This window comes from Pungitius pungitius, chromosome 21, assembly GCF_949316345.1.
Source record: "Pungitius pungitius chromosome 21, fPunPun2.1, whole genome shotgun sequence".
NCBI classification, from domain to species: Eukaryota; Metazoa; Chordata; class Actinopteri; order Perciformes; family Gasterosteidae; genus Pungitius; species Pungitius pungitius.
In genome coordinates, this window is record NC_084920.1 from 9,363,681 (window position 1) to 9,380,335 (window position 16,655).

Below are 16,655 nucleotides of genomic sequence, written 5' to 3' on the forward strand. Positions count from 1 at the left end.
GTGGAAGTTGGTTCCACAAAAGAGGTTGAAGCCAAATCATTTGTTGTTATTTGGCTTTAAAAAAACATTTTTTATTTTGGTAACGTCATAAAATTAAAGTATTGCCTGACACATGCACATGTTATTTATAACTCATATGTGTGTGCATTCTGATTTGTTTGTATGTATATGCAAACAATAATAAATAATATGCAAACATGCCAATAAGCCTGCTTTCTTTGAATCCTAGAAACACAGGATCACAAATCACAGTAGTTCTCTGATACACAATACTAAATTAAAATCACTTCTGTAAACGCTACGGTGCTATAATATAAAAATCTGTAGGAATCCTTGCTCTGAGGACCACATTGTGGAATTCAAGTTATTACATAATGATCTGATAAAAGAGAGTTGTGTAGAAAGACTGTAAAATGTTCTATCCCAATACCATACACCAGAACCAGGTTGAGGGTGTGATTAAAACCATGAGTAGGTTGCTGTACACAGAAACCGATTGAATCTAACAATGAGAGGAATGCTGTCGTTATCAACAATCACATGAATATTATCACCCACAATAGTTACTTTGGCCGTTTTAAGGACTAAACTTGACAAGAAGACAGATATTTTGAATACGGACCTGAGGACCCAAAGTGAACTAATGTAATATTGGCAATTTGTTATATCTTAACTAATCTATTAATTGTTTAGTTCACTGTGACCAAAGTACCTCGTCATGCGGTAACCGGTTAAAGGACACGTTGCACAACACGGAAATAAATAAATAGAAAATCTATTTCTCTACCACTGCCTGTTACTCTTGAAGTTACATATTTTATTCATGATAGCTGCTACTTTATGGGTCAATACGACTTTTGAGCGTCAACTTGTTATATGGGTTAGGGTTAGGGTTAGCACTGAACTGCCAACGCAAAGAAATCAAGGCTTCTGGTGTTGCCTCTAAGGTGTTTAATGTTTTGCGACAGTGACGGAAAGTGTCGCAAACGTGTGGGAGGATTTGGACACTGTCTGATACGTAGCAAGGTATCCGCCTAAACTAAACTGGATATCTACTGCTGAGGAGAAGCAGTCGGACCGTTCTTAATAATATAGCATGGATTTTGGAAGAACAATGAATCGTCTTTGTGCTCATCTTTCACGGATATCACCACGTCCTCTAGGAGGTTGTACTGTGAGTGTGATGCCCCTCTGCTCTGCTGGATTGTGACGCGAGGAGTGGCTTGCGAAGCCTGCAAAACAGTACCGATGACCTAGCAATCAAAACCAGAACTGGCTAACGTTACACTCGTTATGCAATTGTATTGTCTCTATTCGCCGAGCCTGCTTCAATGTATGCCGACTGGATCTGGCTGTCCCTCTTCAGTGTGTCGTAATATCACCATTCGTGAGAAACACCAGTATTTAACGTAAAAACCTGGAGATGCGTCAGGCTAGCTGAAGTTGAACAAGATAACACCGGATGTTGGCTGACATTGCCTTCGCAATAACTGTGCCAAACATATTTGTTGGCAATGGCAATGCTTGTGTTCAGGCAAGGAACACACTTTGCTTAAAGGACAGCCAGGTTTTGAATAGCAACTGAGATTTCCGCCTGTATTGTTACCGCGGTACGTACGAAGCCGTTCACTTTATTTTGGAAGCAACTAGCGGAAGTATTGCTCGTTCCTGCTGTTTTGACACTAGTAGGAAGTGGGATGTGGCCAGGATGCATTTATGCTTCTCTTTTAAGATATGAAAATCATTGAATTAGTGCTTCGGGAGCTCTGTTCCACCGCCGCACACAGCAGGGATTGCGACAGTGTTGTCAGCCATCGGCGTGGTTGCTCTCGGCGGTCGAAGACTGCGAGTACGAGGGAAGGTGCTGCGCTGGTTTCGTCTGGACCGGACAATTTCAATGAGGGTTTTTCAACCTCACGCCCTAACTATTTGTGTCCGGCGCTCTATTTTGTACATAGATAATAACAGCATGTGAATCGATATTCACATCGTTGACTTCTTTATTCTAAATTTTTTTTTCTTGGACAAATACGTTGTGCCCCCACTGTCACACGTGTGCGTGCATATTTGTTTTGCAAATGTCAACGACTCGGCGTCAAGTGATGATGGAATCACCTCGAGCCCTCGGAAGACTGGAACTGACGCCGGGTCCAGGCGCTGTCGGGGTCAGCCCGACCCCGCGGCTCTCCGGAGGGCACCCCGCGAAGGAGACGTGCGGGCAGCGGCCTCCAGGGCCACAAGACCCGGCTCGTCTGAACGGCTGCATCCCGCTGTCGCATCAGGTGGCGGGTCACAAGTATGGAGTAGATACCGTGGGTAAGTACTTCACTATTCTCCGCTTCCAACTTTTTTTATTTTTGAGACTTGGAAACGGAAAGTTTATTTTCCCACCGACGATACTGATATGTTAAGGTTCACTGCAGTATTCCTGTGAATGTGAAAGAGTATATTTGTTGAAGACAAAGTAAACATTCAGAAAATCTCTGGGAGTGAGCTGTTTGCTCCATTCGGTTACATTATTATCCTCACCGTGTCAGTACTGTACTCTTATACCAACTATAACTTCATGTGGTGGTCAGTACTCAATCTAATCTAATATAATTTGTGGATTAGTATCTATGATATCCCTGCGCCCTGTGTCCCTCTAGTTTCCACCGGCACACTCTGTCACTCATGTAGGACATCTGACATCATTATGGCCTCCGTTGTGTGTCATCACACGAGTTGCATGTTACAGTAGGCAGCTGGTGTTCGTTACAGTAGTCTTGATGAATGGCAGGCTCCTGGGAGACACACATCTATGTTGCAGTCAGGCCTGTTCCAGAGTGCCCCTGTGCACAGGACAAACCTGTATAACCACAAGTTGCTTCATCCTAGCCGTAGTGTTTCTGTTTAGCATGAGTCATTTGGATGTAGTGTACACAATGCTTTCTGTGGTTTGGTGATCCAACATTGATTTTGATTCCGTGTGTTGAATTACAGATTCACCAGATTGTCTCCTTTTTTGAAAATAATGATTTATTAGTTTCATTCTCAATTAGGACTGATTATCAACATTTCTAACTTTGAGGTCATTGTGACACCATAGATGATGAATCAATGTTGGTTAAATGCTCCATGATTACCCATGGTGGTTAATAAATCAGTGTGGACACAAATGGAGCAGAAGTCAAATGCAAACATGTATTACTTGTTCTAGAGCGGAAGTGATAAGGTGATTAATCATTCACATGAATCAAAGACAATTTGAATGTCTCATTACTGTGATATGCATTTTTGGAAGTGGTCCGTGGAACTCTCCTAAAGCAAATACCTAATAACGGATTAACACACATTTATTTCAGTTCTTCTTAATAATGTCCGTCACTATTGTATGAGTAAATGACAGAAAAGGAATGTATAGTGACAATTCCTTAGAAAGTCTATACAGCTCCTGGTTCCATTTTCTCTAGTGTAAAGATCTGTCCCGGTAAACATGATCAACTTTAAAAATTTTTTAACTTGTGTCAAAAAATTGTTTTCCCAGACTGAATGTTTACTTTGCCTTTTAACAAATGGTCCTGTTTATTAGCCGTTATCAAATAACAAAAAAATACAAAATCACAACTGGTCAAAATGGTTACTTGGCAACCCTTCTGAACAACATTAGGGCCATGACATATTTTTGCACTCAGTTGGTCAAGAATCCAAATGATATCAATAATGGAATCTATGTCGGGAATGTGTCTGTCTTACATACACCATGTAGAATATTTCTGTCCTTCCAGCCCTTTGCAAAGAGAAGCATTCTGTCAAATGTATTCTGAGTCCCTCCTTGGGATTAGTAGTGAACAATCATTAACAGAGCCAGGCCCACATGAGTGAAGTAGAATAGACACAGTATTGAGGCTGAGGCCGCAGTCCTTCGGTCTCCACGGCAGTTGCAGAACCAGCAGTGGAATCCAGTTCAGCTTGTACTGTTGCAGACTGAAAAGGATCCCACACTTCCGAACTCCTCTCGAATGTCTACGCATTTTCATCGATCATTGATTGAATCACATTCCTGGGAATTTAGAAGCAACCATGTCTGTTAAAAGGGTCCAAAAAGATGGAAAGGGGCACAGAAGTCATGTTCGTACTGTGAGGAAATATGAAACTGTACATGCAAATCGTTTTTTGTGCTCCCCGTGATAGCGTCTGTAGGTGTGTCTGTGTGCAGTGAGATCATAATGGAGTTAGAGACTCTTATGCAACGGTGAAAGTCCAGCTAAGTGACTCTGTACTGGTGACCTGTCAGCTGCTCTGTGTTTCTTCGTCACGTTGAAGGCAGGGCAGATCTGTATAGCACAAAGCTGCAATTATCCTAATGACTGCCGGTCAGTACTGTATTTAATGATTAAACAATTCACAAAGCGTGGTTTCTCTGTATAGTTTGAGTGTTATGGGTTCGACCACCAGGACCAGTCCTTTTAGAATGCTGCTGCTGACAGCCAATATTTAGTTATTCGATATATTCATTAGGGCGGAGATAAAACTGCATTTCCATCGATCATCGGACACTAAAACTAGTTCAGAACAACAAACTAACAAAGATGGCCTCTAGTTTGAGGGAGGTACACCTCATAGACCCTGTCACACATACATTAAATATTACTGTCAGGCTCACATAGACAATGCATGTGGAGGTTTTTTTATATTGTTTTTTATTTTCTAGTTTGTTTGCACATTTTTGTTTTCTTCGCAGAATCTAGAGACCAAAGAGTTCAGCTGTGGTCGCCTTTCATGATGTACCAGGACACTCATCTCTTTCTAACTGCATCTTTCTTTTTCCACTGGAAATGGGTCAACAAAGAGTGACACATCTATGGCTAATTTCAGAGGATTCACACACACACACAACTGAACTAATTCAATGAAACACAAAACAGGGAAGAAAATCTCATGTAAGGAACAGCCTTTTTCCTGTTATTGGGCTGAGAATAAAGTCACACCTGCAGTATTATCTTATATATTTTTTGGTCATTGTGACCAAAACAAACTGGCCCTCCTGGACTGCAGCTAGGTGTTTTTCCAGTGTAACTAGGAACTCCACACATGTTGTGAAGTATGGGGTCAGATCAGTCTCAATAATTACAAATGGACATAGACTCACAAATGCAAAAAGAAGATTCACAAATGCGCACAGAGCAATTCACAAATATATTCGATTTACAAATGCACACAGCAGAATTCACAAATACATTTCAATGCACACATAAATAAATAAAGATTTATATTTGTACACGTATTTGTTTGCAAATTGCACTGCATTTCTTTGCAGATCACTTCACATTTGTGTGTGGATTCTCAGTACAGTTTGAGTGTTATGGGTTCGACCACCAGGGCCAGTCTTCGTCCGACGTGATGAGATCCACAAATGCGTTTTTTTTTTTCCAACTTGGACCTATCTGTAGCCAATCAGATGTCGCCCTCATTTTCACCACCAACGACATGAGCGCAGCTCCCCCCCTCCCACCCCCACCAGGCTTGCGAAGCGATTGCTCCGAAGTCAGCAAATCATGGCGTCTGGTAGTGACGACGCTCCGCTTCAAGTGTAAGTGTAAATTGTTTCATGGCGTGCATGATTAACGTTAATTATGTTTGAGTTCTAAATTATTGCTACGTCAAATATGTTGCATCATGGATGTATTTTGTGGCATTTTAATACAAGCGTTAGCTAACTGCTTTGCAAGGTAACGTTGATGCATACAGACCAGGTCATAAGCTAACATTAACTTAGTAAAAATGATCGTATAGTGACTAACTAAGCACAACATAGCCTCGCCGGTCATTTGCTTGGAAAAAGCTTGCTTGTTTAAAACATGAATTTAATATTAAACCATAATAAGTAAAAAAAGACTACTAGATTGTGTTACTGTGTTCAAAGATTGTCTGTGAAGTAAACCAGTAGAGATGGTTAAGATCAAGTTATCATTAACGTCGGAGTGAATAAATTAGCTTTTCAAAATATTTTAAGTGACTTTGGGAGCAGTTAACACACACTTTTGTCATGTTTATTCTATCCTCTAGGAATCACTGAGGGTGACATCCATCACAGATTGCATGATAGACTGGAACACATCTTGGAGAAACAACCTCTTGACATTGAAGGGCTATAGTTTGCATGCTGTCAGGATTTAGTTTAATTAAGTGCTCATGACAGGACGTCATTACTCATGTCTTTGTTGAATACAATTTGTACATAAAAACTATTAAACACAATGTACTGGTCATTCATTTTTGGAACTATACAAGGGCATAGGGCAATAGGAATGTAGGTGCAACACCTGATATTTTCATCTACACAAGAACTGATGGAACTGTTGGGCATCATCATGTCCTGGTGCAACATGTTTTGGTCTGGAAGTGGCTGCGGAGCGTCAATTTGAACACTCAGGTGAATTGGGTAAGTTGAGGTTACAACCTCAACCATGAGGTTTTTCTCCAGCAGCTTCCACCAAACTCAGAACTTCAGAAGTCATGGAGCACCTCCGCTGATGGAAGAGAAAATGTTATGCATGCAACTTCTGAAATGTATTTAATTTAAATGTGAGCCACGAAAACTTGCCAGTATATCATACACACCATGCATAAAATTATATCTACCAAATTTTGTATGCAGATTTTTGCATCAGAACTGCCATCTTTCTTCTTTTTAATCATTCTTAGCAATCACAGCACCCAAATAAGTAGGTACAAATAGAGATTGCAATAATAAGTAAGTAACTTAGCGAGGATGAGACGAGTGCTGCTAGGCGACAGACCCTGTCCGTTATTTTCAATAATTGTAACTTTGTTCCAAGATGTTACTTCGCAGAAGAACCAAATTAGCATGCAGAAACTGCAGACAACACTAGCTAGCTTGCATCGCAAGTTGCGTTGATGTTAACGCTGAGAGCCTCATGGGGAGGGGAGAGGGGAACTGCGCTCATGTGAAAATGAGGGCGACATCTGATTGGCTACAGATAGGTCCATGTTGGAAAAAACGCATTTGTGGATGTACTTACGTCAGACAAGTCTCAAAAAACCCACACACAAATGTGAAGCGATCCGCAAACACATCTGCAAATATACATTTATTTATTTATGTGCGTATTGAAATGTATTTGTAAATCCATCTGTGTGCATTTGTAAATCGAATACATTTGTCAATCTTCGTGTTTGCATTTGAGTCGTTCTGTTTGCATTTGCGAATATTGAGACTGATCTGACCCCATAGGGAAGCCCCTGCAGCTCTAAATTTTGGCAGGAAAAGAACTCTTTCGTACCCATGAACATTTTATGCGTTCAAGATGCAATCTGTCCACACCCACCCACCATATTTCTCTTCTTAGTCTACTTGGTGCTCATCTGTTTTCTCCGTTTCATAGTGTTTGATAATGTGGACGGCCGTGAACACATGAAGCAGTGTGTTGCACCTTCACAAAGACTCGCTGCTGTTCACCATTACATCCAGTAGATCTTTACGTTTACCTTTAAAAAGTATGACTGGGCTCTTATTCTTTACTTAATTTTTCAGTGGCATGTCTGTATTTGTTGCAGGCATTTTGCAGCATCCAGATGGAACCGTCCTAAAACAGCTCCAGCCTCCACCCAGAGGTCCACGAGAGATGCAGTTTTACAGCAAGGTAACAAAGCTGCATTCACAACACCTACCAAGCCGAATTGACCTGTATAATGTACTAGCTATAGTGTTTCTATACTGACAAGCTTAGGTGGTTATATTGAATAAAGTCGTGTTTAATCCTGCAATACTCTATGTGAAAGTAAAGTTGTGAGACACTCTGCTAAACCGACCTTGAAACGGTTGCCACAAAGTCAGAGATAACAGCCCCAGGTTTTCCAGAAAAAAAAACAAAAAAAAGCCCCTGATGGGAGAACATTTTGGACTTTCTCTTCCTTTTTGTGCGTATTTTGTGTCTTGTACGGAGAAGCCTCGTCCCCAATAATACCATATGGTAAATAGACTTATACAGCGCTTTTCTAGTCTTCCGACCACTCAAAGCTGCATATAATGTTGCAAGTACTGGGCCATGAGTCCTATGCTGAAGTGCTGCTGTTAGAGATGCATAAACTGAAAGTTTCCCATTTATTGTAGCGTCAGCCACCTTCTAAGGACCAACAAGAAGTGCTGTTAATGTCACCTGACATTACCTGTCACACTGTAACTGAAGTCAACAAGAAATGGTTCATATTAAAAACATAGGATATTAATATTACGGTGTGAATCTAAATGAATGGTAGTATAGTTGGTCCACACAAATATATTTAGCGGTCCATGAAATGGGGTGAAATGGATAATAGTACATGGAAATTCAACATTGTTTGACAGAAGAATTGCTATAAATCTATACAATCCATGAGTTTGCCTTGGATAACCGCAGAATAGGAAGTGAGGGAAGGCGAAGGATTGTCCTCAGAGACCACTCTGTCAGTACTAGTTGTAATCGCATTTCAGTAAGCATGAAAATAACAAAATGCGACATTGAGCGTTTCCTGCCATTGCTTTGTTTCTGTAGTATGTTGAATGGATGTGTATGCAGAAATGTTAACAGTTATCAAAGTAGATGAACATCACACAGTGCACATGTGTGCTGCTTAACAGCTTCCATGTTTGCTTTGGAGCTTAACAGCATTGTCGGCCTCAGCAACTCTCACAGAAAGCCGAGTGAGTCATGTTGTTTCTAAAGCTTGGACTCTGTGTACAGCAGGGCACATGTCACACAATGGGTGGGGGGGGGGGTATTATAGTGCAGATACTCTTGTTAGTGATGGACTGATGAATTGATGAGAAGATGACAATACATTTTGATACCTGATTGGTTCCGTCAGTCATTTAGGAAAAATAGTTGCTGCATGTCTCCCCCGCCAGCCCCCTACATCCAAATAGATTTTGTGTAGCCCAAAAAAGTTTGTGTGTGTGTGTGCTAGGTATATGCAGAGGACTGCTGTGATCCATGCCTTCTACGCCTCCAGAACCATCTGCCCAAGTACTATGGCACCTGGTCCTCTCCTGACAGCCCCAAAGGTAACGGACTGCAGTGTGTGTGTGTGCGTGTGTGCGTAAGTTAGGTTGGTCTCTTACTGCTCGGACTTAGACCCACGTCATTGTGAGCACCACACAGGGCGGCCTCTAAGCTGGCCAGGTGAAGAGCAACAAGGCCTGTGTGGGAAGGAAGTTTCTGTCTAACGTACACCGGACTTTCACCCGGGCAATTGCTGTTTGGGATGTTTTTGAAACAAAAGTCAACTTACTACAAATTCAGTAAAGACAAGCCTCTTTATCCTAATGTGACATTTTGTCTGCACTGTGAGTGTGCATCTTCTTTTAAGATCTATCACGTAATCAATAGTCAACGAAGTCCCATAATATTCAGTGTTTTGTTCGGGTTAGGGTTAGGTGTCCGATGATCAAAGGGTGTCCTATAAACAAGCTTTTGTAACCTCTCTGGATGCTATTCTTCAGAGCTGTACTTGAAGCTGGAGGACGTCACCCGGCGCTTTGTTAAACCGTGCATCATGGACGTGAAGCTGGGTCAGCGGAGCTACGACCCGTTCGCCTCGCAGGAGAAGCGGGAGCAGCAGATCAGGAAATACCCACTGATGGAAGAAATAGGCTTCCTGGTTCTCGGCATGAGGGTGAGTTTGATTGAATGGTCTCAGTGCTCTTAGTGGGGGTTCTTAGCATATCTGGGTTCCCTCGAGTTTGATACTTCAGTCTGGGAAAGAACCTATAATTACCCTTGATTAGGATTGATCAGAGCAACAACTAGGAGCTGCTACTGTGGTAAAATAATAGTTTTAAGCTGTTATTTGTTTCTACTCCAATTAATGTTGAGCTTCATATAGTGAATCTCAACACAACTCTACCAGGGGGCAAATAAAGGAACGAACAGAATAGCATGTAGTGAGATATACTATTTCGTAAGAGAAATCTCGAATGAAAAGCCCCATTTCCATAGCCTTATGCACATATCGCCATAGTAACCTGATAGCAAAAGTAACTGATAACACGTTAACACAGCGCAATGAACAACACAAGGTACGAAGCAGGTTAATGTTTAACCCATTTGACATGTGAAATATCTTGGCGTCGTTGACTGGCACAGCCCATAAAACACACACGCACAAAGTTGACCATGGAAATAGCTGCTCTTCATCTGTTTGTAGAATCAGAGCATGCAGTAAACACGCCTCATGGAGAGTCAGATAGCAAAACCTTTATCACTACGATCAGTTTCCATTCCAGCTTATTGCCAGTATCATCCTCGTTTTGCGGCGTGCAGCAGGAAGCTAACGAAGGCTTTCGGTTTGTAAGCAAGCTAATGCTGCGTCCATGGTGATGTGGAACACTGGGCATTGTTTGAATCAGACTTATGCTGTATGAACAGTTTCCAGGGAGTTTCCTCTCTTTTCCAGGGAGGAAAGAGGTGATGTATTAATGTATTAATGTAACCCAGTAGTCAACCTCTTTCCTCCCTACTACTCAGCATAAGCTGTATGAACAGTCTGATTCAAACAATGCCCAGTGTTCCACATCACCATGGTCACAGCATTAGCTTGCTTACAAACCGAAAGCCTTCGTTAGCTTCCTGCTGCACACCGCAAAACGAGGATGAAGCATATGACAAAGCATATTACTGTAAAACTAATAACACAGACAAGCTTTTCTAGCAGGAATGTATGCTGAGGGTGCTGAAATTCAACTTAAAACATCATTAATCCACATTTTTATATGAACAACAGTTCATATGAATATTTATAATGCTGGAAAGTCTAATTGTAAAGTCTATGAGAGTGCGTGGCCACTGTGATTGGCAATCAGTTAGAGGCGGATAGGCCATAATATAAACGTCCTGTTACAATTCAAGGTACTACATTTAATATGTTATTGGACCAAAACTGCAGTAGCAGTGTATGATGAAATAAGTAGAAGTATCCAAAACCCAGATAAATCAGGGAAGTTGGGCGCAATCGTGCCGAGACAAGGATGTGTTGCTTTGAGCCGGGAACATTTCCATAATCATCTGTTTGTTTACACCGAGCGGAGACAAATTAGTGGTAATGACCTTCCTGATGGAAGAGAGATGGTGATGGAGGAGGAGATAGAGAATCCGATCAAAGAGGTGGTACGTGATTAGATGTTGAGGAGAGAATCCTCCCATGAAGCATTTCCGTCCCTCCTAAGCACGCACAACAAACTTGGAACCTGTAATACAATTGTAGCTTTCATATTATCCAGCATGCTTTTGTCCAACCAAAAGGCTCTTTGACCACAAGAGTTGTATTGAATGATAGGACCCTCACTTTGAAAGAAAAAATGTGTGCGTTAGTTGTTGGATTGGCATGAGTAAATCACTATGAACAAGCAATTGTGACGCAGATCATTCACAGTGTTTCCCCTACCATTATAACAGCCCCCCCTCCTGAAAAGTGCAATTAAAAAAATAACTTTTTACCACCTCAACCTTGCCCCCACCCCCTCCCTGAAGTTGCAAATGTAGGGGAAACACTGATTTTCAATAATCTCCATCTAAAACCCTAGTTGCATCTAATAATTCTTTCATTGAATCTGGTTACTGTTCCACATTCCCCCTAAAACGTGTGGTTCATGATGCAACTAATCGACTGGAAGCTGTACTGTGGCAGGTGGTTGCTTATGGACCAAAACGGAATAACAACTTTTTAACGCTGTATCATTGGCAGATGTAACGTAGCTTCTGTCAACTGACTTTAAAGAGATAGTTCAGTGTGTTTGTATGAGGTGAAGCAATTTACTTGTGTACAAATGTAAGTTTTCACTCCTCAAAGTCACGCACTAACAAACAAACCAAGCTGTTGAGGCAGCGGTAGACCAGTAACTCCTGTATCCTTAGAGCCCCCCTTAGAGAACCCATACGTGTTTATCTCAGTGTCCAATGATTTTCGGGAAGAGGGCCACATACTGCACGCTCTGATCTTAAAGTGAGCCAGACCTTTAAAATGATAGGCGTTGGTCCGTCCGACCAAGCGAGCACTGCTGCGGAGGCAGGTGTGAGTGCAGCTGTGGACCACTAAGTGGAGCCGCTGTCTGGGCCACATGCACATCCAGTTGTGTCTTGGGTTGAGAGGAAAACAGCTGCTCCACACAATATGACGTACAACTATATACCAAAATCACCATATTGTGTGTTTCAGTGTTTCTCATTGTGTATTTTGTTTCCATTTCAGGTTTATAAAATGTGTGCTGACAAATTTGACTCCTTCGACCAGCATTACGGGAGGGGGCTGGTTCAGGAATCTATTAAAGACGGTATGTCACCTTTTTGTGTCATTTAACAACACTGAGAGGTCAGTGTAGGAGGAACCTACCAATAATTTAAGTGTGTATAACCCTCTCCTCTTCTCTAAATTCCTTTTCTCCTTACTGATTTTCTCTCCTGTCCCTTTCTTCTCCCCTTTCCTCCTCCCTCACTCTTTTATGCTCTCTCTCCTTTCTTCTTTTTACCTTGCCTAAAATCATCTCCTCTTTTCTGTCCTGTCATCTCTTCCCATTTTGTCTTTCCATAACTCCTCTCCGCCTTCCTCTTTTTTTTGTCCTGTCACCTCTTCACTAAACTTTTCTCCCTCTTCTCCTTTCATCTCCTCTTCCTTAAACCTCTCCCCTTTCCTCTTACCTCTTGTGTCTTTCCTCTGCTCTCCTCCAGGTCTGGCTAATTTCTTCCATAATGGTGTCAGTCTGAGGAAGGATGCTGTGTCAGCTAGCATCCACAGAGTACAGCGCATCCTCAGCTGGTTCGAGTCTCAGCAGCAGCTGGTCTTTTACGCCAGCTCCCTTCTCTTCGTCTACGAGGGGCTCCCCTCTTCCTCTTCCTCTTCCTCCTCCTCCACCTCCTCCTCCTGCTCCTCCCTTTCATCCCTTCTCAGCACCCTGTCAATCAGCCCTACTGTGGGGAAAACCGCCACGTTGTCATTAGCGGCAGACAGCAGTTGGGAGGGGAAAGCGAGACCGGAAGGGGCAAAGCAGGAAGAGGAAGTGGCCGAGTACAACAACAACAACAACATCCAGATGCCGTGTCATCACCACTGTGCCAGACTTCACCTCCAAGGCAACCATGGAGACAGCGGTGCTGGGGAGACTACAGCGGACCTGGTCCCTGGAGATAACATCTCAGCCCTGTGTGAAGAAGACAACTTGGCGTGGAAACGAACTGGCGAGTCGCGACAGCCGGCCAACGTAAACCGAAACAAGTCCCAGATGGAAGGGAAGGACGAGAAGGGAGGGAGGGAGGGCAGGTGCCAGAGGAGGCGAAGGGATGAAGACGAGGACGGAGAGCTGAAAGGACGTGGATGCGTAGCAACAGATGGAGGCAGTGGAGACACGGGGGTGGAGGTTCGGATGATCGACTTTGCCCACGTTTTCCCGAGCGAAAGCCCCGATCACGGCTACATCTACGGCCTCAAACACTTGCTGACGGTGCTTGAGCAGATCCTCTGTGACGCCGCATAGAGACACAACTCCTCGCTAACTGCTCTAGACCCACTTATCCGCCTCTCTCCTCAAAAGACAGACACCTTCAAAACTGAATATTAACAACAGAGCCATTGTCATCACCATCATCATCTCACCTGTTTGTGACGATCTGTCGGACCTCTGCGTTCCTGTCCGTTATCAGCAGCATTACATGCACTAACCAACCCATGAAGGCATTGCGCACCTGTACTTAAACACAACATCTTTAGCTGACCCATTTGCACAAAGAGCTATACAATGTTACGTGACGACACCTTCCGTGTACATCTGAAGAAAATATGAATATAGTCAAATGGGCCTATTTGCGCATATCAGGAGCTGATAGTCCTAGCGTAACATTGAGGTAATCATTACAAATCAGCACTGGACTGTTATATGGCAATATCTATTTTATTTTATTTTATTACTCACTTTTTGGAAAACTGACTAATATATGACTACACCAATTTGTAGTCCTCCAACAGCGTGATGGATAGTGATGGAACATGGATCAACCTTCATATTTCTCCATGAATTTGGTCCATGTCCAGTTTAAAACACACGGTCAGATTACAAACGGAGCGAGGCCAACCAGTACTTGGAGAGTGTTGAGGTTTAAGTCGGGTCGTCATTTAGTGTTTCTGGTTAAACGCTGTTTTCAGGTATCTAACTCAGGTGAATTTACTGTAAGAGAGAATACGTACTACTACTACTACTACTACTACTATCCTCTCAGCGAGACGATCCTCATGCTGTCTGCTTGTTTTATAAAGTCTTTAATCTCATGGGTGTCATTATCTCAAATATCACTGACCTTGAGTCATGTTAACCTCACAGCGCATTTTTTTCTTTTACCGATGGCTGTTTTATTGTTGTACATGTGTATGCTGCCAAATCCTCCAACTTCCCCCTCCGCGCTCTCTGTTGTGTGTGGTTATATATGTTTATAAATGCTTTATTTTTATTTTTTAGGAATACCATTATATTGCTGATGTCATACCTTGTAACCCTTTTTAAAGTATTTTTTTCAAATCTTTTTAGAAAGCTTTACTAGGATCAAGAGGTAACATTGCCCATTGGTCACTGCCCATACTCTAGCATTAGCCATGAGCTGCTCTCTGGTTTTAAGTTATTGAAATGCGAAGAAGTTAGAACTCGGCATAAATCGGAAACTTCAGAGAATTTGAATGACAAAGAAGCAAAGAGGGCAGTGACTGAATGTTTGCATGTCATTTAGACTTTTTATTTTATTATTTTCTGATGCGGATAGAGATATCTTGAGTGCTGGTTGTCCTTATTACATTAATCTCAGTTTGAGATGAGAACTTCACTCATTTCTGTTTTCTTTTTTTTAAGTCCTTTTTGTTCAGCTTTTAGGACTGATGCTGTAGACATTCCGCATGCATTAGACCGTTCTAATATTTTCATATTAAATATGTCAAAGGTTTATTGAGACCAAAGCTGCCCGTGAAAACCTGTTCACTTCATTTAGCTGTGGTGGATTTATGGTCAATACGATATTTTTATATGTCCTTGCAATCGCCTTCGTTATCTTGTTTGCAGCAGGAAACACATTTAGCTTGTTTTTAGAGAAAAAACATTATCGGATAAGGTCCCCTTTCCTGGAATTTACAAACACATCTCATAGACTTCATTAGCTGATTGTTTCATCCGCAGTTGAAGATCACAAGGTACGGATGGAAGCTAGTGAGGAGATTTTATTTATCTATTTGCTCTGGAACTCTGTTTATCTGTACAAACATTAATTGATGTGTGTCCTGGCTTAACAAACTGAAAAGACTCCACAATGAAACCAACCTGGATCTACGTGACCGAAGTTCTGTCTCACTGGCATTGGATTCCAGCTCAGTTCCCAACCATGTTTCTATCCAAGCAGGGTGCCATAATATGTGGGGAGGAGCATGACCAATGCTAATAGCCATCAGGGGTGTGGGACACATAGATGTCACTGACCAGCTTCACCCTCCGTCTGTATGAGAGGCCGCTACTTTCCTTTGATTGCTCACCTTAAAGGGCCAGTACGTGGGGATGTTGTCACACCGTCAGATCTCACCTCACCCCACACATCGCCACCTTTCAGAGAGTCCAAGAGGCAGTTTTACATTGTGTGCTGTGACTGTCATCCTTACATGCTCCGCATTTGTTGTTGACTCCAGGATCCCATGGGCTTTGATTTGTGTAGCTTGTAATATATATGAACGGTTTTAGAATCCGGTCTTGTGCAAATTAACTGCATTAACTTGTGTTATGTTATTCTGAATCAAAAGAGGACTATTTGAATGTATGGTTTCCTCTGTTTTCCTTTTCCATAAAACTGATACATTGTTTAAAATAATCAATGTGAAAGTTAAGGTGTATTTTGTTAAAGGATGTTTACAGGACCCTTTTTTTTTAAATCACTGCCTTATTTTTATCATTTTGTCTCCGTTTTGAATATTGATTATTGATCATTGGCAGCTTTGTGAATCTCCTTTGTGTTACTAGCCTGTTGTCATGGCGAACCAACAACCATATTATGCATTTGTATACAGGGCATTGTTGATGGAATAGTACAGAGCGACTGGCTGACTTATTGTGAGGCAGCTATTGTCTCTGAGACAGGTGGCAGACTCCAAGAGCGGCTCGTTGCAATATGAAGGAAGCCATAGGAAGCAGTGCTTTCATCCTTTACGCTGCAGCTGAAATAGAATTCTAGTGTCTCCCATTCCACCTTGCGTCGTCCCAATTCACATTGCATTCAGTCCACGTTGTGTCCTCCCATTCCATTTTGTTTCTGCTTTTTACTGTTTGACAGCCTTTTTAAAATCTAATAGACTGATTAGGTAAAGCCCAATTGCTGATTTACCATACATACCCAAAATAATGGCAGGCCTGTGTTTACTACGGAGCCTTGAGTGTAACATTCAATGATTTTACAGTGTGTGTAATCATTCTAATACCAATTAAAAATAATATAACAAAACAGATCAAATACATTTGTTTTTAAATGATTCTGAATTCTGTTCCCTTTAATTGTAATAAAATTACTTTGCAGCAATCATTTCAAAGGGTGTTTGAATTTCACATGTGTTGAGCCATTCATTTGATGAAATACAGTTGGCCAATTTAAATTAAGCTCACCGAG

At 41.9% G+C, this 16,655-nt stretch overlaps 1 protein-coding gene across 1 annotated transcript; it reads left to right on the forward strand.

Annotated features, from left to right (window-relative positions):
- Positions 1 to 973: 973 nt before the first annotated feature.
- ipmkb (inositol polyphosphate multikinase b) lies at positions 974 to 15,938 on the forward strand. The gene is made up of 6 exons (XM_037463533.2): positions 974 to 2,316; positions 7,561 to 7,646; positions 8,950 to 9,046; positions 9,485 to 9,657; positions 12,229 to 12,310; positions 12,705 to 15,938. Exons 1-6 carry the CDS (start codon positions 2,079 to 2,081, stop codon positions 13,505 to 13,507), a joined length of 1,479 nt encoding a protein of 492 aa, XP_037319430.2. The 5' UTR covers positions 974 to 2,078; the 3' UTR covers positions 13,508 to 15,938.
- Positions 15,939 to 16,655: the final 717 nt, after the last annotated feature.

Bases quoted from the DNA above. Each gene is read 5' to 3' on its own strand.
- ipmkb (XM_037463533.2), top strand. From the start codon at position 2,079: ATGTCAACGACTCGGCGTCAAGTGATGATGGAATCACCTCGAGCCCTC. The intron at 2,317-7,560 runs GTAAGTACTTCA...TATTTGTTGCAG, and splicing joins GTATGGAGTAGATACCGTGG to GCATTTTGCAGCATCCAGAT. The intron at 12,311-12,704 runs GTATGTCACCTT...GCTCTCCTCCAG, and splicing joins TCAGGAATCTATTAAAGACG to GTCTGGCTAATTTCTTCCAT.